The sequence below is a fragment of the Plectrocnemia conspersa genome, unplaced genomic scaffold (assembly GCF_051122295.1).
Source record: "Plectrocnemia conspersa isolate PC_06_02 unplaced genomic scaffold, ASM5112229v1 ptg000007l, whole genome shotgun sequence".
Lineage (NCBI taxonomy): Eukaryota > Metazoa > Arthropoda > Insecta > Trichoptera > Polycentropodidae > Plectrocnemia > Plectrocnemia conspersa.
In genome coordinates this window covers 6546007-6570531 of record NW_028277171.1, presented here as the reverse complement: position 1 = coordinate 6570531, position 24525 = coordinate 6546007, and the positions used below count along the sequence as shown (strand labels likewise).

The 24525-nt window shown below is 29.8% G+C and overlaps 2 protein-coding genes across 4 annotated transcripts; one reads left to right on the top strand and one right to left on the bottom strand.

Moving 5' to 3' along the window:
* Positions 1-677: 677 nt before the first annotated feature.
* LOC148233759 (cardiolipin-specific deacylase, mitochondrial) lies at positions 678-8337 on the bottom strand. Of its 3 annotated transcripts, XM_088188763.1 has the most exons (10): positions 8065-8337; positions 5052-5136; positions 4861-4968; positions 4686-4760; positions 4405-4517; positions 3554-3692; positions 3397-3486; positions 2482-3331; positions 2277-2412; positions 678-1866 (listed from the first exon to the last, which is right to left on the bottom strand). In XM_088188763.1, the coding sequence occupies exons 1-10, from the start codon at positions 8154-8156 to the stop codon at positions 1803-1805; spliced, it is 1752 nt and encodes a 583-aa protein (XP_088044889.1). In that variant the 5' UTR covers positions 8157-8337; the 3' UTR covers positions 678-1802. The 3 variants fall into 3 exon arrangements, 2 of the variants coding, with proteins under 2 accessions (XP_088044889.1, XP_088044890.1); XR_015810243.1 differs by lacking the exon at positions 3554-3692 and having other exon boundaries at positions 8065-8336; XM_088188764.1 differs by lacking the exons at positions 3554-3692; positions 4686-4760; positions 4861-4968; positions 5052-5136; positions 8065-8337.
* A 7223-nt stretch (positions 8338-15560) lies between these two features.
* aspr (asperous) lies at positions 15561-23873 on the top strand. Its single transcript, XM_088188917.1, has 10 exons — positions 15561-15648; positions 20019-20085; positions 20433-20585; positions 20660-20751; positions 21273-21354; positions 21426-21517; positions 21808-21972; positions 22031-22253; positions 22325-22458; positions 23460-23873. Exons 2-10 carry the CDS (start codon positions 20019-20021, stop codon positions 23682-23684), a joined length of 1233 nt encoding a protein of 410 aa, XP_088045043.1. The 5' UTR covers positions 15561-15648; the 3' UTR covers positions 23685-23873.
* Positions 23874-24525: the final 652 nt, after the last annotated feature.

The following is a 24525-nucleotide window of genomic DNA, read 5'->3' as shown; positions in this document are numbered from 1 at the left end:
GTATAATATTAAGTATGAATAAAATACAACCAGTATAACCATCTCAAGTGTTTAATCGATCCTTCGGATCATCCCACGTTGATTAATGTCACATGAAGAAAAAAACGCTGACTTCTCTGGGGGAGAAACATATATTATAATAATTTTTTACTTACATTTCCTTTGACTACACAATTTTTTACTCAAAAATATATATAAAGCAGCTGAAATTAAAAGTAGAATATATCTGACAATCAAACAATCACCGACGTTCATAATATAAAAGACCTTACACAAAATGTAAAAATGTTTGAAAGCGTTCATTCATATTGATTATGACAAAAAAAAATTTAGTAGTATTTTTATATTGTTTATTTGGCCAAGCTGTAGATTCTCGGCTCGATTACCTTTATTTATGTAGATATACAAATAATAATATAACTCAAAAACAACTTTAATCAAAGTGTTTTCAAAGCCAAATAATCAGAGGTAAATTGTTGTAAACTCGATGCTTTGGTTCTGGAGAGCCAACTTAAAAACATTCTGAAACATGACATATTTATTTGCCCAAGAGTTTATTTAGTTTAATAAGTATGAATATAATATCGACTTTTTATTGACTGTTATCTAGATAAACAAAGATTATCAGCTTCATTAAAAGGCGAGTATAGAAAACATAGTAAAATTAAAAATAAACATTTTTAATAATCATTTATTAACAATTAAACCGAAATTTAACATATTGCTTAATGTGTTTGTCTGATTGCAAATCATTGAATGAATTTAGCTCACAAAGCCACTCTTAAAGCGTACAATATATAATTCAGCAATGAAATTATTTTGATATAAATAATTTCCTTATAAAATATCACAAATTTATCCGAATCGTTTATCTTTAGAAAACACACTGAAATAAATATAATAAGACAGTAGTTAACGTTTGTTATTCAATGTCAAAGTATAACATTTAAGAAGAAATCCAACTAAGTATAATTAAAAATATAATACATATTACTTTTTAAATTGTTAATTTATCAATATCACATATTTTTCTTTACATAAATATTATTACACATAGTGTACAAAAATATAAAATGGCAGTTTAAAAGTACATTTATAATTAGATTATATTACATGTCTACACTATTGGCAACAATTAACGAAGGAACAAGCATTAATATAACTATCTTTGAAGTAGAAAAAAACTTTAAAAAAAATATTGATTTGAACTGCCGGTTAACAATCAAGTTCAATTTATATAAAATTCATCAAAAATCAACTTCTTTAAATCTATAACTTATCACAACAATGACTTATTTACAAGCACTTCTGACTATTAATTTACATTAACATAACTTGTACAACTGATGTATTAAAATATTACTGCGAATATTTTATATTGTGCCTATCTACATTTACAACTACCATAAGATTGTGCTCGTTAGGTCGATTTGTATGTTTGAAGGACGTTGAGCAGATTGACATTCACATTTTATTAACACTGGTCCAGCACTCCATATAATATCCCTTTATCATAACTAAAGATATGATTTTCTATAAAATTTCATTTCTATAGAGTATATTATTGTCTAAACATTTATATCACATTTCCTAGATTTAATAAATCTTTGTATACAACTGATAGGTTTGAACCAATTTAATTTAACAGACCAAATAATATGTTTATATCTAATACAAACACATGATTACAAATGCAGAATACAATTAATATTGCATTTGTGTGTATTTGTGTCAAAGCACACACAGCCTATAATAACCAACATTCTTTAGGTAACTATAATATAGTAATACAGTTTTTGGTTTTATTTGTTTTGATGTTCTTGCCACTTTTTCTTCGACTTCTCGAATGCTTCTATTATGCAGGATCTGAAACAAGCATCAAAATAAGTAATGTTTATATCCAACCTACAAATAAATGTATATATGTAATGCTGAAATTCTTTAGATATATTTGATTAACAAATACAATCAGTTTTATAACATGTTTTTTTCACTTTAGGAAGCAGAAAGAAATTGCTGAGGTCATATGTGGTAAATAAGAATGACACAAATTAGAAACAAAAAAAATACACAGGTGCTGTGGTGTGAGCCGGTGCATTGTAGTGAAGCATTAGTGAGCAATAAAATTACTTCAGACGTTGATTATGGCCGTGATATTCTTATTTATTAGAAAAAAAAATTTAGATTATTTTGTGCAAACCCAATTTTTGATTGAATTCTGATTAATTTGTCTATATCAAAAAACTTTCTACATGACTCATACGAATCAATCATACCTAAAGTGACTTTGATGCAACACATAAGCAGACACATGACCAGCGTCAATGTAGCGTATTTCAGCTCCTGGCCATAAATCTTCCAAGGCCCCGCTGTTACCTCTTGGCACGTAAGCATCATGTTTTGCACAAACGGCTATAAAAAAAATACATAGTAAAATAAAACCAAAGCATTAAAACAATAAATTTTTAAATAAAAAATTACCAATGATTAGAGATGTATCAAAAGGAACGGTGAAGTTTCCTAAATGCGTGCATTCATCCATAACGCCCCTCATGAACTGAAGGGCTTCCCTTTTCCTCAATTGCAGACTTGAATCTTCTTTAGACTTCATCAAAAATGGTATACTTGACAGTAGATTCTTTGTAATGCTGTTAAAAGCATTTTTATCATTACTGCCATTATTTTCATTCTTAACTTCGACTAATTCATTTTTACAGTCACTCTTCACCACTTCGCATTGTTTGTTAGTATCACTCCACAACACAACACTCTTGACAGTATCGTTCGGTTGGCACTGATCAACTTTCACTTTCTTCGTCTTGCTGCCGATCTTCGGCTTACTCAACTTATTGTTCACAGATTTAAAAGCCAACTCGTTCAGCTCGCCGATCTCGGTATGGTTCAGTTCAAATTTCTGCTTGGACGTTATCTTATTATATAAACCCGCACTAATGTAAAAGTCCTTTTTAAGATCGCTCAACGTCGTCATACTATTCAGCATAAGATCAGATCTGTTGTCTTTGTCAATTATGCAATACTTTTGATGTTTTTCAGGCTCGAAACCCTGACAACTAGAAACACTGTTCGGATTGGTAATGTCAAATTTGTTATAATGCTCATTGTTATTTAAGATCGTCGGTAAGTTTACAGTGTGAAAGTCAACGAAGGAAGAGTTCGATGGAGCTCCGGAGAAGCGCTGGGCAAACTTTCTACCGGCGAGGAAGGCCTCGTCGACTATCGTCACCATTTTTGCGAGCTTATCTCTGTACTCTCCGTCTGAGAAGAACTGCGTTTCTAGCAACTCCCAATTGATCGATTGTGACATGACACCCTAAAGTAAATCTAAATATAAATTACCTAGAATATTATAATCTAAGTATATAAAATTATATTTACAGTCGTAAATACAGCTGAAGCTGTAGACCAAGATAAACACGGCACCAATACCAAAGGCTTCGGCCAGTTTGTAGCTGCTAAAGAAGCCATCTGTAATGAGAAAAATATAAACAAAACACTTATAAATGATAATTTGACAATAAGCCAATTGACTAACGTGTCCACCCATAGAAAGACCCGTCACTCCTAAGGGTCCAAGTCCATTTCTCTCGCACCAGTGAAGTAAGACCATAGTTTCAAGGATCAAACATCCTCCCATAACGAATATATCAGATACGTTATGCAACGATGACCGTCTGTATAACAATATTTTATAATTTTACAATTTTTTTTAAACTATCATTGTGATTTTTTGAAAATCAATGTAGAACGTTTATTTTACTCATTTGAGAAAGTAATGCACGTAAAAGTTATTTAGTTCTTAAGCTCAGACAATAAATAAATCACAGTCACTCCATTCAACAGAAATTGATTTGAGAGATGAATGATCCTTTCATGATCAATTTAATGTTCTCATAAAAACATTGTTTATGGTCAAATGTTTAAAGATTTAACATAACTGAGAACAATACATGGGTGAAGCAGGGTGTGAAAGCCAATTAATTACTAAAACACCCAAATTAGTTATGAAATCTGTGCAATGAAGTACGTTGCTATCCATTTCATAATTGAAATGAATTAGTTTATAATTGGCGAATCGGACTACACGCAAGAAATTCTCTACATATATATGATAAGGCAATTTAATTCTCAGATTGACACTGCATCACTGGAGTCACATAGAATTACACCAAAATTAAAAGATCAAGAGAATCATTTTTCATAAAAGTGTTTCCTTCTTTCAAAAGGTATGATATTAAGGAAAATCTAATTGCATAATTAAAATCATTTTAGCTTAAAAGACACCTTTATCAAATGTTTTCGATATTTTTTTAGTACTATTCATTAGGCCAATCTGGAAATTAAATCGCCATACCTCTTATAAGCACACAAATTCACTACACTTACACTTGATCCTGAGGTTTCCTCAACCCATAAAATGGATTTTCTAATATAATTGCACCGATTCCTGCATCTTTCAGCAGTGGCTTAGCCATCAAATTTCTTCTTCTCCAAAAATACTGAAATTGTAAAGAGACACGAGTTTTATTATTTACTTAGGAAATTTAAATCATTTTTTATCGAGGTTCGGCCATTCTCTTGCAACTTCGTAACTTGGCTCAATACAAATAGTTAATTCTGCTCACGAGGCTGAAAAGTTTGCCGACCTGTAATTAATATAGTCTCACATGATCACCGGTTCCGGCAAGATGAACACACATTGGTTTGTAGTCGGATTGAGCCCACGAAGTCGGCATAACCACCTAAAATTATTATAATTCATATAATTAATATTTTTTAAATTATTTCACAAAAATCATTATATTATAATAATAAACTTTTCCTTAATATGTAGTTACTTACTTGAAAATGCGCTTTTTGAGCGCATGGTGGCACCACTCCTGGCAAATAAGTCTCCAATGGTGTCAAAAAATGCCCTTCCAAAAAATGAAAGTCTTTGTGTTTCTCCTCCTATAAATCGCCATCGAAAAATCGCAATTAATCATTACATTCACATTAGTATTGCAAATCAAACGATAAAAAGCAAAGCTTGCCTTTGTAATTGTGACAGGATAATCTGCCGGTATCAATTTGTAACATTCTTCCCTATTCGATAAGACCTTTCTAAACTCAAATATCCTGAAATACAAGATATACAATTATGTGTCTCTCCTTATTTTACAACACTTAATTCTGTTTAAAATATCATTGCACAAAAAAGTATATAGTGAATACTGACGATATTCTTAATAACCACATGCAAAATAGCAAGCGGCAAATACCGAATGAGTACATTACATAAGCACTGTATAAATATTACACTAAATGGTCAGTGATGCTGATAAATAAATATAGTGTGATATTTTAATGTTAAAAAAGACTGATAATGATAACACATCAATTGTTAGTTGATTAGCATAGTGCTGTAATAAGCTATTTGCATCCAGTTAGTATCGAGTATATTAACAATGTCATAAGTATTATATATTGTATATTCAATAATGGAGTTGCAAAGTTTTCAGAGCCCTGATAAAAATAAAGGAAGGATTTTAGGCCTATTACGCACTATCGACTTTATAGTATTTATTAACTTAGAATTGATCTCACTTTTTAAATTTATCAGTTAATTTACATTTTTCAAGAAATATACACTTTTTAATAAATTTGCATCTCAATGTCCCAAGACCTTGGTCGCTAGGCGTACTAGTACCACTGCTTTACAAAGTTCCACGATATTAGGATCCACGAGGGAGAAGCACGAAAATCATTTAAATTTAAAATAATATACTCTTTTTATGTTAAAATCTTTTCGATTGTGATTTCTAAGATATTCCATCGCATTTGGCAATAGAGATTACACTTAGCTCTTTCCTCTTTTTTGTTTTACATAGTTCTGAAGACTTTTTAAAAATATCACAAATTCTTTTAATTTAAGAAACTAATGCTTTGTGGTCAAAAAATAATTTAAGAAATCCTCCCCAGTCATTTTCATAAAAGTGGTTACAAGCCAAAAAATATTAACATTTTTATTTAAATAATAATTCTAATATTTTAGCTTGAGTAATAAGTTAAAAAAAATTCTCGGGTTATCCCTCAAAGAAAATCTAAAGAACAGTCTCGAATTTATCGCGAAAGTATTTTTTTAAAAATGACATTTCAGTGAAATCATATCGGAATACATTTTCACGGGTAGATATATATTTTTACTAGTGAAAATATAATTTATCTGGTAGGTGCTAGTAAAATTATATGATTTCAACTTTTTTATTCATAGTAATATATACATGTACATACTTAACATTATTTATTTACATGCGATGTATGTATAAATGTTAAAATGAATGTGATATATTTCAGTAATTGTATTTTCACTAGTGAAGTCCAAATATATTTTCACCTGTAGATATATATTACTACTAACGACAATATAATTTAATTGATAGGCACTAGTAAAATTATTTGCTGCTCTAAAATGTATATGAACTCAATTTGACAGTTGCGAATGAAAATTTTAAAACTTTTATTAGGTCAAGTCTAAAATACAAACTAAGCCAACTTATCTCTACGGTAAAAATATGCGTAAAAAGATGTACAGACAGAAGCCGCATCTCGCATATTGCTCCATGGTTTGTCTGCACTTGGATATTACACATGTTTTAAAAATATGATATTACTACAGACTGATATTACTACAGACTTTGATATGAGAGTATCGGTCAAAATATATTCAAACTGAATTTTGGCCAAAAGGGCGCAAAAACAATTATCACTTCTCAGAAGTCAAGGATTCACGTCAAAAGTAATAAAATCGTGACAGTGACGGCACGGTTATTTCTATATTTATTTCTATTACTATTATTATTCTCCTATTGATCAAAATTCGGTTTAGACATGCTTTACTTACTTATTGTAAGTCATAATATTGTTATAAAAAGTCTAGATATGAACGCTAGATAGCTGAGAGGTTTCACTGCGATGGCAAATTTGCCCCCCCCCCCCTCTTAGAAAAAGCTAAAATGACGTCCCTAACAAGTGTGGTATTTTCGACCATTTTGCCTTTATATTATATATATAAATATTACAAAAAGGGGAGAATGAATTAACAATTTCGACACAATTTTGTGTATTTGCTAAATATCATCTATCACACCACATAATGAGTATACAGCAGCGCAAAACTTTTTAAGATTAAAATTTTACCACCCATTGTAGACAATGTATTAAGTGTATAACAAAAGCGATACAAAAAGTAGGATGTCAAGCAAATGGTTGTATGAATCCTAATGTATTAACGCACAATTCTACAAACTATCAATTTTGAAGGCAAGATATGCGTTATCAAATTTTGCTGAAATATGTTTTTGGCGAAGACACTGTCAAAATGATGTGTTTATGAATGGTACAGACGTTTCCAAAAGAGCTGTGAAGACATTAAACATAAGCATTTTATCAAATCGACTACTGATGGAAATATGAAAAAAATAAGGATGTTATGCTTAGTAATCGCTGAATCACTATTAGGAAGGTTGCTGAAAATGTTGGTATCTCATATGGTCCATTGAAAGCAATTTTGATTGATGTTTAAGGGCATAAAATGCGTAGCAACCAAATTTGTTTGAGAACACAAACAGCATCATAAAAAATACACATAATCGAAAAAATTAAAAAACTATTGTGGAGCAAACATTTTCAACCTCTTATTCTCTTATAAGTGAATTAGATTCACATAAATATATTTTTTCCTCACAGTAAACTTAATGAATATGCTGTTATTAGTTTAAATTTGTGTTAATTAATAATTATTTGCAATTGAAACTTGTTGGAAACCAATCGGACAATTAAAAAAAGTAAAGATATTTATATTAGATAATTTCTGTAATTCTGCAACTCTACCATTGTATGGGTGATTTGTGAAATGTCAAACATGAATATAAATTTAAAAATAGGGATGTTCCAGAGGTTAGGTGTAAAAAAAGTAACTGATATCACCAAGAGTTATAATCGGCCGTAACCAATTGCGTACATGGCCGTCTTCGGTGCCAAGATGGAGCATAACCTAAAACGTACCTGCGTAGATTGTCGGGCTTCCCCCAGCCCTTGGTGAAAAACTTGGTGATGAGGATGCTTCTGTAAACGGCGTCCAACTTGCTAGCGCTCATGGCGGTACTTGGGGGTAAATCCGCCCTGACGCCTCTTATATGGAGGACGGCGTACGTGAAGCCCGACGTGTAAACACGGACTGATAGCGCTACCGTCAAGGTGAGGCGCGCGCTACGCGGGGGCGGTCGCGTACGTGAGCAGGGGGGGCTCGCACGCGAACACTTTGAGAGCCGCACCACAACAACGCAGTGTCACGCCACTCTATTTTGAACCGCGCGCAATGTCAGCTGCTCTAAACCTTTTTTCGATCAGAAACGAGAGCTTCTTTTGCTAATTTTTTATTTACTTATTATCATTTATTAAATTATTTTATACATATTGTGCACATCTAAATTCTTAGACGTTATATGCACGCAAGAATTTGCTATGTTTCTGTATACAAAAGATATTTTATTATTTTTTAAATTTTTAATTGATATGTAATTAGTATTTTATTATAATTTTAGAATCTTGTGCACATTATCGTGTCTGGATAGTTCGTTGAGAAGCTGGATGGCTTACAGAAAGTTTACAAACATACAAATTGTCGACACCGACTCTTAGCAATTCGTCATATAATAATCTATCCACTAATATATAAATGAAACCCTCGGGAAAAGGCACAGCTGCTATTAACGAACAAGATTTTTTGACCCTTTACACAGTCATAACAATACGCATTGTCATGCCAAACACGAGAAAAGGCAAAATAGACATTCGTCATAGTGACGCGTGGAATGACTTATTATTACTGACAAACAATATGATTGCCACTGAGCCATTAAAACAAACAAACCTTAATAATAATTATCGTAAAAGTAGAATTGCATACAAAGTTATAGAAAACGTTCGCAAAACAGTTATGGTCCCAGGGGTGTGGCGGAGAATATAAATTTCTTATTTGCCTTTATTAGTTGGTAGTAATCTACTAGTAATTTTTCGAAGCTGCTGAAAATCAAACATATATAAGAGTTACAACACTCTATTCCTCCTTTAGAACACAGTTTACAACTGACACACAGTTTTTGAAGTCACATCTTTACATTCAGGTCTCCGGCTACGATTAGGACTTCGTGGACAAATCACAAAACCATCCCCTTTCATCGGATATGTGGCATGTACATATACCCGTTTATCGCCAAATGAAGAATAATTATTTAATAAGCCTTATAATAATTATTTAATTAACCTTATTCGATGAAAGAATACCTTTAGTGATATATTTAGAACAAACATTTATTAACAATATTATAAGCAAATTAGGTTTGCTGTTTGAAAGAAAATTATACCGCGAAGAATTATCTTTGTTACTATTATATTGAAACAAGTATATATCTAATGCACAATTATTATTTTAATAAAAATCTTTCTGCAGAGTTTAATTAATAACGTGTATTTAATCAAATACATAAACATTAAAATTATCTATAGGCAAAAATGGGTGTGTCGTGGCGCAAATTCTCAGACATTTAGTTCAAGTTCAAGTTCTTAGTCAGTGTCAATTCATTAGATGGCAATAACCAAAGTAAATAAATCATTGCCAATATCAAAAGTGCGACTCGATTCTATCGCACTGTTTGAAGGTGAACATATTGTAATCTAAATTATTCAACATCAATACCGCATACTATTTAATTTCATTATACAAGTCGATAATACCCTACATATGTTTATACATATTATATGTGAAAAATATTTCAAATCAAATTTAAATTACAACAAAAAAATATTTATTTTATATGACTTTATTTTAATTTCTTATATAATAAAACGTTTCTCATCTCTAAACTTTAGCATAAACAGTGCAAGTGCGACTTTGCATTCCCGAACGCTTATTTTTCAATGAACCCGGTAGCATTGTAAACATAATTGGTATTTGGCAAAAATACATTCGTCGCGAAAAATTTGTTTGTTGATCCCCGTACGTCATTGTACGTCGTCATGGCAACGTCATACGACCGCGCCCATCTCGCCACTAGTCTATTTTTACAAAATTCGAATTCAAATCAAACGCCAATAATCGAATACATGTGCGTAGAACTATTTGTATGTTTGTCAACAGTGCTAAACAATTGTATAAAATAATCAATATAATTTTTATAAACATTAATACAAAGATATACTTACCAGTGGCTGTGCGTCCATATAATCTGTGGGAGCACCGTTTTCACTATTTCATTTCTCTAATTAATATTTAAATAATTTAATTACTATAGTTTTTTCTTTCGTATTATGTATCATTTTTATCTTACTATGCATAATTTTTTGTGTGTTATTAATATTAAGTCTTATTTTTGACCATCGTGACGCATTGTGGTAACCTGTTTGGTCACGATGGTCTTAATTTAAATAAATAAATGTATATTTTTAGATTTTATCAGCTTATCTTATAGTCACAAACTTATCAGCTAATAATTGACTCGTTTATAAATCGTTTATGATTATTACACTATGTATATATCTTATTTTCATTCTTTTATTTAAATTACATAGTTATCTCTCTATTTCTAACATTCAATCTAATGCAGCGGTTATCTGATGAATTAAAAATTCATAATATTTGTGATAATAAAATCTTATTAAAAATCCTAATTTAAGGATAAAATATAAAACGATAATTTCAGCAACATATCACAAAATTTGGGCATGTAAATAGTTTGCTATACAAACTCTTACTTCGATTGTAAATATATCGATCATTGTTCACAACTTGTAAATCGATCGATTAATAATAATCAATATTCGATAAATATCAAGAGCTACCCTGATATTAAACATAATAAGACTAAGAAAATATTTTAAATTTATTAACGAATACGACTCTGCATCATAAATATCACATATGACTGTCTGCGAAAAAATATGAATAATTTATTACATGTATGGAGAGCGTGAGGCTTTATTTTTCGATATAACTTGCTAAAAAAAGAAGCTTTTGGTTTTCGTCGGCTTTTTACGAGCGCGCCTGCCGATCCTCTATTTGGGTGGATTAGGACCATTTGCAAATGAACCTTTAAAATGGACATTCAACAAAGGCTGTGTCTATACAAAAGAATGCCGACGTTGTTGCTTAGCAGGTACCCGAATTACAAGTGACAGTGACATAGCGTTGCTAAACCTACAGCTGTTTGAATCATGGCCGTTATTGAATATTTAATTGTATGAGATTGGTGTATTTCGACTACCTTCTTAACCCTTTGAGTGGTGAGTTAATGTATATATATAATATATACACATTTGTCAATTTTATGTATTTTTCTATAATTATTTCTGTGGTTTTTTTATTTAATATTGCATTATTAGTAAATTATAGGGAAAAATATACATTTTATTGCTTTGGTTTATTTTATTATTTTTTTGCATTAGTTTGTTTTATTATTTTTTTTAAAACTTCTCTATTATTAAATTCCCTTAAATTATTTTACATATTTTTAATATATTATTCGACTTTGTAGATTTTTTTATATTAATTCAGAGGCTCTCAATATTTTTTATAAAATTAATATAAAATATTTTTAATTATGTTCATAGATTTCGTACTATTTATTGGCATTATTTTCTATAAAAAATATTATATTAAATCAAATTTTAAAAATATATTATATAAATATATTTCTTTAGTTATATATGTAAAGATTTACTGTTTAGGGTACCTCAAAACAGTGAAAGATCGACCACCGTACATTTATGGCGATACCGCTCAAAGCTTAACAACGGTTGGGATCGACCGTCACCAAACGCCAGATTCAGCTGCCTGTACGCCCCGCCGAAAATCGGCGTTCGCGAACACGCAAGGCATGCGCATCTAGCGTCAACAGACAATAACAGTATGTTTCCGCCCCCGAGGCATCGTATTGGCTAAACTATCGAGAGTAGGAAAAAACATAGGGAATATGTGTGAGCTCAAACATAACTTACTCAACGACACTACCATTTCGCATTCAACGACAAACGATAGTTTAGTTGAACTCGCGCCAAACGATTACCGACCAAAGCAACTGCTTTTTATTTAAGGTTAATATGAAAAATAAAAAATTAACACAAATAAATATATTATAATGCAAAAAATGTTATTTAAAAGATTTTTTTTATTAATTGCCAACCACTTTCTTCTCTGTCAAATATGCTCAGTATAAATTTACTCCAACTTTGTTACTATGCCATAATAATTGAAATAATACACTGAGATAAGACATTGTTTTTGTTATGACAAAGATAAAAAACATTTATTAATCATAAACTTTTGTATTTAATCAAATACGTTTGTCATGACTTATCTTTTTAAAAAATGTAAACGAATATGCCCAAAACTTTCCCTGCAATAACTGCGGCTGGCTTAAAAACAGTCGGTTAAAAACAAGCAAGCATCATTGTAATTTGCATCATTATTTTATGAAACATTTTAATATCAATATTAAAGGTCATCTATATAAATTTTCTCTCGCCTTCTATAAACATATTTACTTCCCCTCCCACAAACAAGTATATAATTTTTGGTGATGGTTTACTCATAACTAAATTGTACAAGAGTGCGTATACAAATATGCAAAAATTTTAAAAGCTTCTTCATATTTGATTACGCACATGCTTTAAAACTCACCACACTCTGATTCGTATGCAATAAACTAGTGCTATGACGCTAAAATGTATTTTCCTGCGCAACTAATTCTTGTAAAAAATATATTTATTGTTGACCTGACTCGCGTTTAAATGCAAACAACAAAGGAATGCTTCTTTTTGAGATTTAGCTGCGAGGCTAGTAAAATAGTAAACGAATAAATGTCTATTTATAAAATAAAATACTAATTTATTGCACTATTAAAAATTAATGTTTATTTACTATTTTGATGATTATTATTCTTTTCAAATTTGTATATATAAATAAATGTTACTTATGTTTAAAATCTTAAAATGGCCAAATGCGGAGATCTGCTGTGTAAGTAAATATTTTGCAATACTAATATTGCGTATCAATTTTTCATACAAAACATTGCGTTTTACCTGATATTTGTTTATGAATGATGCAGAAATTATAAATACACTCAACAGATGGCATCGAACCAAGTGCGATTTCGTCGAGAAACACAATGATGTAACCATGTTTATTAAAATGGCATATTGGCAAAATGCGGTTTGTTGATATTGATTATAATTTACCACCGGTGTATAAACTGTCAACGTAAACAACATTTCCGGAATCTTAAGAGTAAATATAAACATCATGCGCCATTTGGAATTATGATAAAATAAAATAAAAACTATTTACTAGCATTTTTTGATTAATTTTTATCTCATACAAATGAGTAACAAAGTAGCAAACACGTGTATTCCCTTTTTGGCAGACCAGTAAAAGTGCATATTATGATTAACTTGTAGCTTTATAATTTTAATAAAAATAAATACCAAAGACCTTCATATGTATTGAATGGTTCAGATTCCACTTGTGAGACGTTGTGTCTCTTTATATAATAAATTGAAGAACATGGCCGCTGTGATCAATACAAAACAAACACTCATACACAATTATAAGAAGACCAATTTTTTTAGTTCAGGTCAAGTAAATAAAGTTATGAATAAATATAATATCATCGTAATTTCGAATGAGGTACAAAATTACATGTACCAAGATATTACATAGTGCTCTAACTCAATACGTTGCACTATTATGTATGGTTAAAAATAATATAAAAGACTAAAAATTTATGTTTTTTTATTATATTAGTTTATTTTATTTTTCATCTAGTCTTCTATAGATTTCTGAAAATCATATTAAAAGCTGAAAGCTTTAGACTTTGATTTTTCATCTAACTTTTTATATTAGTTTATGGCGTTAAAACATCTGCACCTTATAAATCCACTTTGTCTAGGTTTTTGACCTAAAACAGACTAATAAAAGAGTAGATCGTAATAAAAACCTCGAAAATACGCTCTTTTTATGCTATTTCAGAAATTTTAAGAAAGTTGTAAAAGAAAAATCAGAAAAGAGAAGATTTTTGAGGTCTCATAAAAAACTGAAAATTTAGTTTTTGACTTCAAAATATCTGAAAAATACAAAAAAAAACTTTATTTTTCTGATGTTTCATCTAAAACAAACTGGAAATTTTAGAAAAAATATAAAAGAGCAAATCTGAAAAATATTTTAAAAAAAAGAGCAGCTTAAAACAAAGAATGGAAAAATTCTGTTTTTAATTTTTTGTAAATTTAAAGCCTTAGAAGTAAAATCATACAAATTGAAGATTTCTGATTATTATATGAGACCTTATAAAAATTTAAAAATAGATCAAAAATCTCAAAATAAGGACATTAAAAATGCTATCATTTTTAAAATTAAAAATCAGCACTCAAATTATAGATTTTTACATGGGTTTTGGTTTTAAAACATCTGTAAAGACCTCAAAAATCTTTCTATCTAAAACAGACTATTTTAAATTTTAAAAAAATCAGATTTCAGAGGGCTTTGTTTTGAGCCTAAAACATATAAACAGCCTAAGTAATCTTTCTTAAAAAAACAATTCGACTAACTTTCAGCTTTTTATGTAGGTTTTTCTGATTTTTCTTAAAAAAAAATATTTTTTATGATTTTTTAAAATTAAGATTATGTTTTGGATGAATAATTATCTTAACACAAATATTCAGCTATTTGCGTTCAAACGAAATAATTCAGAAATATTATATGGTCAAAAATGTGTCTGTTTAAATCCACTTTTTGACTTTTCATATGAATTGTTATAATTTTTCATCTAAAGCAAGTTATAATTTTTTTAATCAGAAGAAACGTAAAATACTGATAATCCTGATGCAGTTGTTTATTGAAGATAAAATATTAAGCAAACCGTTGACAAATCAAAGTCTTAATTTCTTAAAAATCCAATTTATGCTTGCTCATGAAATTCATCAGGAAGTTTAGGATTTACCTGAATATAATGTAGTAATTGTAATTGGCCATGGGAACACGAAAATTACTAATGATGTCCTTCAACTTCCAATATACATTTTGTTTAAATATATTTACTTCTCGCCTACGGAGAAGAGGTAAATGTCAAAGGTCTCTAAAATATATTTACCTTATTATTTATTTTTAAAAACTGCTTTAACTCGCATATGTTTTTTTTTTTATTATATATAAGCAATTGCCTTTTATATTAATCAATAATGGTTACTATATCAAACTATGTTATATAATATAATATACATACGTATACAACATAAGATTATCTTGATTCTAGGACCTATTTTGATTTTTACGTAAGTGATCCCATTACATTTTTTAACTATAAGTTTTCGTTGCCTAATAAACAATAATTATTTAAAAAAATATTATATATGATATTACATTTACATCATATAATATAATATATAAACTATAGAGTAACGACGAAAAGGAATCATTTTAAAATTCCGTAGGCGTTTTAATACGTTGCTGCCTTTAAAGAACGACGAAAGAAAACTCTACTCAGTATCCATCTTTAACTTGACTTCGACGGTTGTCTTCTTCAAATACATATAATCAAGGTTATTATAACTTTTTTTTAACGTATCTCTTATTAATTTTAAGCTAATATTTTTTAAATGATATGCTTAATAGTCTTCCACTTATTTAATGTATGTATATGTAACGTAGTATAGTATCGTATCTTTTAAATGATCAACAGTATGTAAATAAACGTGGTATTAATTAACAAAAGTTTATCAATGAATATTATATATTTTTTGTTACTCGGAATAATTACTATGAATTAAAAAAATTTTTTATGTAACTTTAAATTAAATTAAGTCAATAAAAATACATACATATATCATATCATTATACTATAGTTATTTTTCTTTTACTGTGCTTCTTATTTTTCTAATCTGTCCTTTAAAAAATTAATTGTATGCATAATTTGAATGTATCAATTGTAACCGCAAAATTAGTTGATTTAAAAAAAATAATGCACAATTATATTTAAGTATTGCTCTACTCCTCAATATGTATAAGCTACTCGAATATATATAAATATTTACTATCGCTATAAAATTTAATTAACAGTAAAATTAAAAATAATATTTAAACTAAAGTTTTACTATGAATATTATTGTATACATATGTGTTATGACAATATATAATTATTAATAAGTATCTACAAACTATTCTAATAATGTTGTATTTTATAAAAAAAACATACTGTATTGTTATATATAGATTCAATACATATAATTACTATATATCTAAAATTCAATAATTTTCACTTATGCACATATGAATAAAAAAATAAATAGATTAAAATATAGTTTTAAATTAATATAAATATATAAATAACAATTAACTAATTTTAAATTTAAGTTATTTTTAATTGCTAAGGGTTACTAATTTTTTTATAACAATTTTTTTTACTATTATCATTTTCTAATAAGCGATAAGTAATTAACAGCAGAAATCACAATTATTAGATAAAATTATTGGAGTGCTTGTATCATAAATATCTTTTATTTAATCCTTTCAAAATGTTATGAAACTATTATGAAACAATTTACATTATTATATTATATAAATAGTATCACGTTTATTGTATAGTAGGCGTTTAAATATTATATATGTACTTCCTAAAACGTATTGTTATAATTATGTCTTAATTGCTTTTTAGATTGGATTTTCCCATAATATCTAAGATATGGATTTTTTTTTAAAAGAATAAAGTACTGTAACATTTTATTAATACATGTAAAATAGGCGTATTAAGTTTTGGTATTATTTTTATTTGATCTGAAAACATAGTATTGCCATTAAAGTATTCGAAACGTCATATGACATGACGGAGCGATTCGACTCTGCATTCGTTACAAATTTATACCGTGTCTTGAAACAATTGCAAATATTGGATTTAGCGTTTCAAAGACAATGATTATGTTTATATACCTGTTCTAAAAAATGCTATATTAGATCAGTCCTCATTAAAATAGGAAGCCAAAGTTTCTTTGTCATACTCCGTATATTTTAAAACTGAACCTATTCACTGAACATGTCTACATTGAGATCACGCACAATTTATCGCTAAAATAAATTACGTTTAATAGGAAGTGCTCTATGATACTTAGTTTTTTACATACATAATATAAACTATTCGCCGTAGGTCATGTACAAGATGAATTATCTATACATAAATTAAGCGAATAACCTTGTATGTAGGCGTTGACCCAAAGCAAATCTTTCGAGACAAAACAACAATGAACTTTCGTTTTTTAATCCTATATAATATATTATGTCATCCTAAAATAAAATCATACATATTCAAATTTACGATCTGACTATGATGACATTGCGAATTAAATCAAAAGCTAAGCAATTTTCCGCCAACATTCGCAAAGAATTATTAGTATCATTCGAGATTTGCATTAAATGACGATATATTATGTGAAAAATCAAGTAGGCAAAGCGAACAATACGTTTATGGTTAAGTGTGTTAGATGTCCTTTGTGCCATTTACTACCCACTGGATATTGCGAGGTTGTAGCTCTATATGCAGAAATAGGATATACATAAATAAAATAGGATCTGACCACTTTTTAACTATATAAAAGTTATGTTAGCTCTTCAAATATTTATATCATTTCATTCCACAATTATATTTATGCATTACGTTAGTGACATTGCACCATAAAATTGATATTGAGTCAAGCATTCATTTAATAAGTGACTTGCATTGAAAAAGATTCTTAGAATAAACATACATTTGACTTCAAATGCCAGTCAGGATCAACACCTTAATCACATGTGGCTCAAAACTTTATCCTTCAATTAAATCAACGTCGGAGGCGTTAGTAGCCTTGATCATGACAAATGGAAGTGTTGCAGAATCTTCAGTGCTGTTCATTGGTCGCAATGACCATGATCGGTCATAAAGTGAATAAAAAATGCAATCACAACAATGGCTTTTCATTGCACAGTTTTAATGAACTAATTCTTCAGCAGCATAATTTGTGTTGTGCACATTGATTTAAAAGGAATATTAAGAATTACAACTAACTAGTATCTTCTTTGTGCAATATATTATCAATTAAGTGAAATAAACGTGCTGGAAGTAGCATTATTTATTGAATCAATAAATTGCTTTCATCGACATAGATTGGAGCAAGTATTATCTTTTGTAGGAAATGAGCCTAAAAATATCGAAAAAAAATAATGAATATTTTATGACTTTGAATCTATCTACATAGCATTATTATTTAATAAAAAAAGTTGCGTTAACTAAAAATTCGCAGTAAAATGTGATGTTAAAAACTAATATGAAAATTACAGTAAATAATATAGATTAAACTATCTTTAATTATTTTTCCTAAGAATCTTCAATGACGATTCGCTATACACATTTATTGTTAAATTAACTACTTGTACCTTATCTTTATTAGAATTTCTCAGAAGACAAATATAGTAAATAGATATGGGAGGACGGTAATTACTTATAAAATATTACATTTGCTACCATGACTAATCACAACAGAATCTTTTTCACATCAAATCACTCTATATGTCAGGACTTAACTTATTAAATGCACGCTTTTCTCAATATCAATTTTATGGTGCAATGTCACTAGCGTCTAAAAGATAAGTGTGTAACAGATAAAAATAATTTTAGAATGAAACGATATAAATTACTTATTATTTAAAGAGTTAACATAACTTTTATATAGTTAAAAAGTAATCAGATCCTATTTTATTTATATCCTTTTCCCAAAGGTAAGTCCAAAAAATATTTGAAAGACATTAAATTTTTATGATTAATGTTTCAACATATTGTTAATGAGCCTCAATGTATCTATTTACCATGGGAATTGCTTCTAGCGTCACATTAATCTTATGCGACACCCAACGCGCGCAGAAATGTCAATGGTTAAATACTTCGGTAACTGTTTTTTTTACAAAAAAGTTCTGAAAACTACTTAACATTGTTTATGAAAACCATAGATTTGTTAATCGTATTAATCGTATAATGTTAAATCGTAATTTATTGCCATTTTAAATTTGCGATACTATAGTTTATTTTTCATAACGTCATTGCCATAAAGAGCAATGAATTTTAGAACTAATTACGTGCAGAAAAAAAAACTGCATTTGGTAGGCATTAAAAAATTGGCAAGGCCGTGTTAATCACATACTCAAACACAACATTGCTGTGACTGAGGCCTAATAAATCTGCTTTTATTTTTTCATGTATTTTATATATTCCGAATATTACTCGTACGTTATGTATGTTAATGTGATAGGTTATATGATAACGATAGGTTATATGATAAAACACATTTCAGCTTAATTTAAAAACATACTTTGTTGATAACTATTTTTATTGTTATTTCACTAGAATTGTACTTAATAAAAAGTCAGGAATCTAAATTAATGAATATTAATACAATCAGCATTAAGGCAATTTTTTTTTAAATTTATAAAATAAGTTATAATAACCACTTTCTTCTTATTATATAGAAATTATTAATCAGCATGATGTATCAATGATTATAGTCAATGACTAACACATAGTATCTTTTAACTACTATCATGTCTGGAAAATCGCAATTAAAGATATAAATTACTGGCAGACAATTTATAACCTAATAATACTAAATAATATAATTCATAATTATTTGCTCATATATTTTGCATATAATCTTATCAGTGTGATTTAAATTAACTTATGCATTTTATACTAAAAATGAAATGCTAATATTAGATTTGGAATGCCTTATAAGTATACATATTTGTTAAATATAACTCACATCATTATTAATATATTAGGAAATGTATTAATTATTTTTAATCAATATATCTATGTATATCTACACTACAGCATCGTTATGATATAAATCTATTGACTCGAGATGATTTATCAATGATTATCTGTTTGTTATAGATGGCCCTGAAAGGCGTGGTTCTGTGGGTGATTCCCATTTTGGTTCTCCTGCCACCCACAATACAAGGTAATCCCAATGTCAAATCAAAGGTAATTATCTAATAATTACATAAATTTCCGTATTTAAATAATGAACTCGAACTAGACTGCAGTCGTCTGAAGAATTTATGTATTTCGATTTAATAGCATACATAATTTAATATTAATATTATATTCCCAAATAAAATGTAGAAAAAATACATATAAATTACCTCATTTAAATTTTGACCTATCGCCATGTCGCCCACTATGTTTTTTTTAGATATGCTAAGGTTCTATTTTATATTCGATGTATCCATCATTAACATTGCTCATCCTACTCACGTCTGAATGTTATATAATAATATTTTTTTAATATTATTGATTATTTCATAGGTTTATCCTACACTGGATATAGCGCAGCTTGTTCTGGAAACACTTGTGGAGTAAATGCCCAATGTACTGTAAGTGGAGATCGTCCTGTTTGCTCCTGTCTTTCAGGACACGAAGGAGATCCTTTGGGCGTCTGCAAGAAAGTCGAATGCACAGGTTTGTATATCTATCTAATATAATTTTCACTTCTATGTAATAACAACATTTATTATAATAATATATTTTATTAGATCATAGCGATTGCAGACCACATCTAGCCTGCACAAATAACAAATGCGTTAATCCTTGCGAAGGATTATGCGGAACCAATGCGCAATGCGATGTTAGTACCAAATAATAAAATTATATATTATCTACTGTGTATTATATTTGTTGCGTTATATTTCGTTTTTATCGGATATTTATTAGCACGATACCTTAGTGGTATCATGCTAGGTTATGAACTTAGTCATAGAACTATTAAAGTTAACAGGTTAATCGCTTCTTGTCTATAATGTAGCATTTCTTTTGCAAAAATATATAGTTTGCATATACATATTATTCACACAGTTTGAGAAACTGGCGAATGCGTTGGCTCTGACGCATCGATCTGAATTGCGTATCAATGACACGTGGGTTGAGGAACGCAGCATACGTGTCTGACGCATACCCACGTATATAACCATCTAGACTTTTATAGATAATATATATATATTTTTTTTTCTAATTTTTAGGAAAAAAATATATTAAATTGGGCATCGAAAATCGAAATATAATGGCAATAGTTCAAAAAATGATGTATTAATTTTAAATTAAAATTCTCTAATTCAGTGAAAACATGTGACTAATTATATTCCATTACAGGTTAAGAACCATATTCCAGTATGTTCGTGTCCTACTCGTCACACTGGAAATCCTTTCATTAGTTGCAGATACATGAATCCAGGTGATATAATTTAATAATTTATATTACCAATTAATTATTATTATGATACTAATGCAGAAACATTTTTTCAGATGAGGCTTGTCACCCATCACCATGCGGACCAAATACCAAATGTGATGTAATCAATGAAGTACCAACGTGCACTTGTCTTCCGTCTTATCAAGTATTATTCTTACTATTTATTATTTGTATAAAACACTTTTTTACATTGATAATCTTCTCTGTGCGCGTCATTAAAGACTTTGATTTGGTCAGACCTAAATTGTCTAAATAACTGAAATATCTTTCGAGCGTTCTTTATCTATAGGAGAGCCTTTCGTGGATTTGGCATAAATTAGTAATCCTTGTCGTACACCATTTTGTACATTATTTAAACTTATTGCCATATTATGTTTCAAAGTTTTAATAGTCAATGCAGCAAATCACTTCATATAATTTTTTTGAAATTTTCAGGGAAACCCCATATCAGGATGTAGACACGAATGCGATACGAACGACGATTGCAATCATCAGCAACAGTGCCAAAATTTTAAATGCGTCAACCCTTGCACGGCATGTGGCTTGAACGCCGAGTGCGAAGTGGTCAGGAGTCACGTCATATCATGCAAGTGTATCAAGGTACCAAAAATCGTAGCTTTCAATCACAAATCTTTGTTTGACGATTTTCCAATTGTAGGGATACTTTGGAGATGCTTACAGGGCATGCACAGCTGAATGCGTCACCAGTGCCGATTGTCCCAGGCACAAGCCATCTTGCCAGAGCAACAAGTGCTTGGATCCTTGCGTAGGATCCTGCGGAGTCTTGGCCAATTGTGAACTGAGAGGCGCCACACCGGTGTGCTCCTGTCCTAGAAATATGACTGGAGATCCATTCGTGAGATGCAGACCTTTCGAGAAACGTAATTTATTTCAGTTTGTGCCTTTTTTAATGATTACTGTTAGTATTCTACTGACGCTTGTGTATATTTAGGAGACCTTTGCGATCCCAATCCGTGCGGAGCGAATGCTAGGTGCCAGCCAGGATTCGACAACAATAACAGGGAGCGACCAGTGTGCACTTGCCTGCCTGGACATTTTGGAAATGCTCTGACGAGCTGCGCAAAGGTATAAAAGTACAGTTGAAAATAACCTAGGATGCTCCAAGATAATCGACTATAAAGTGTTTGAGATTAAGAGAAAAGTAAACGCATGTATCTAGCGACCGTTATTGTTACTATTAAAATCGGGTTATCAATTTGTGGAAATATGGGAGATCTCGCGTTGCGTGTTGAGTTTGCCTTTCTTCATATAATTTAAGTCCATTTTTATTATTCTGTGTTTATGAATGGTTTAACCACAGAATAGAATAAACTTGTCCTATGGATTTTACTTAAAATCAGCAATATAATCAAGTTTCGTTCAAAACATAAAAAAATATAAGACAACCTTTCGAAAAATCTAATTAATTATCCAAATTAGAAACTTTGTAAAAATAGAACAACCAATCAAACGCAATGGATCTCGAAAAATAAATACATCCATGAAATTGTGAAACGGTCAATTCGATTTAGTTAAAAAAAAATTCAATGTTCATTTTTCTGTAAGGACTTCAAACTAACATTTGACTCTTTGAACACGCGTGATTCTTGACAGCTATCTGATTTACAGTGCTGCCAACATAGAAAGCACGAATTGGATCAACCTGTACTATAGGTTGTCTTATATTTATATGGAATTACTCTTAACTACTAGGGAAGATAACACTAAGCGCATAATATATATGTATAGAGAGGGATACATTTTGTCTGTGGGTGATTTTGGGGTCTCCTAGTGATGATGCGTCGATATTTTACAACACCATACCTTTTGTACTAGGTATTTTTTACCTAAGATAGCATTATATAGTATAATTGTTGAACCCATTTTTTAATTATCAACTGCCTGAATTCTAAGATAAACATTTTAACAATCTACATATGTATTTTAAATAATAGTAATAATTATAACAATATTTAGTCCTTTGTGGTGCTGATATTCATTTTTATGGGGATATCGAGCGTGACCCAGTTAAAATCTGGCCAAAGTTACGGAGTCGCTAATGCGGTGTTTTTTTTCTGCGTATCTAGGGCGAATGCGAATACGACGAAGAGTGTCCTCAGCACAAAGCGTGCATAGGGTACGCTTGTATAAACCCCTGCAGAGGTCAATGCGGCGCCGGTGCCGAATGCACCCCTCGTCGCCACATCGCCGTCTGCACCTGCCCCGACGGCACCCTGGGCGACGCTCTCGTCAACTGCAACCTAAAGAGAAATTATGCGACCTCTAGATACTTTCGCTATTACAGCAAGTAAACGAAAGTAGTTTATGTGCAATTTGAGGAAAAACTCGATTTATTTTAGAAAATCGTTCGATAATTAACAATATTAAATATGAAACTAAAATGATTACTGCCTACGTTTTTTAATTAATTATATTTTTTTATATAATTCATTAACCATTTTGTTAAAGTGAATAATTAAAGTGATATTTTTGAGAATGTTTGTTGTATTTTTATTTGTTCATTTTTTACTTACAGTATCATCATTTCAATCAATTTACAAACTAAAAATATATGGTTGAAAACCCTAGCAAGGAGAACATGGCTAATCAGTAGCAAGCCGCACTCGTAGCAAGGCTGTGTTAAATATGCCCGCATCAATTCATAATTTCTATTTTCTGAAACTCATTCCCATCTTGATAATTTAGCAATGTCGTTATAAACAGATTAAATGTGACAAAATAGAAAAAGAAACGTTAAAGATCAAAAGAGTTATGGAACAAATTTGATAGGCGAACTTTATGAACAATATCCTGAAGTACTCAGAAATGTTATCTATGAAACGGTTACTAAACTATAAGGATGATAGAAAATATATAGAAATTCGTTTTTAGATAAAATGTAATAACCATTAAAATTAATACTGAATATGTTAAAAAATAAATAAATTCTGGATTGCATTGCTTGCAGCAGCTTGGTTGCTGCCCCACCCTGTAAGATTGATTCGGGAATGTGTCATTCAATTGCAATTGCATTGGATGAAAGTAATGATACTTTTACGATTAATCGTGCTGGTGTTGTAACACATTGTCGTGCAATAGAATTGGACCTTTTCGATTGACTAGTACGGAAACTAGACGTTATAATTCTTGATA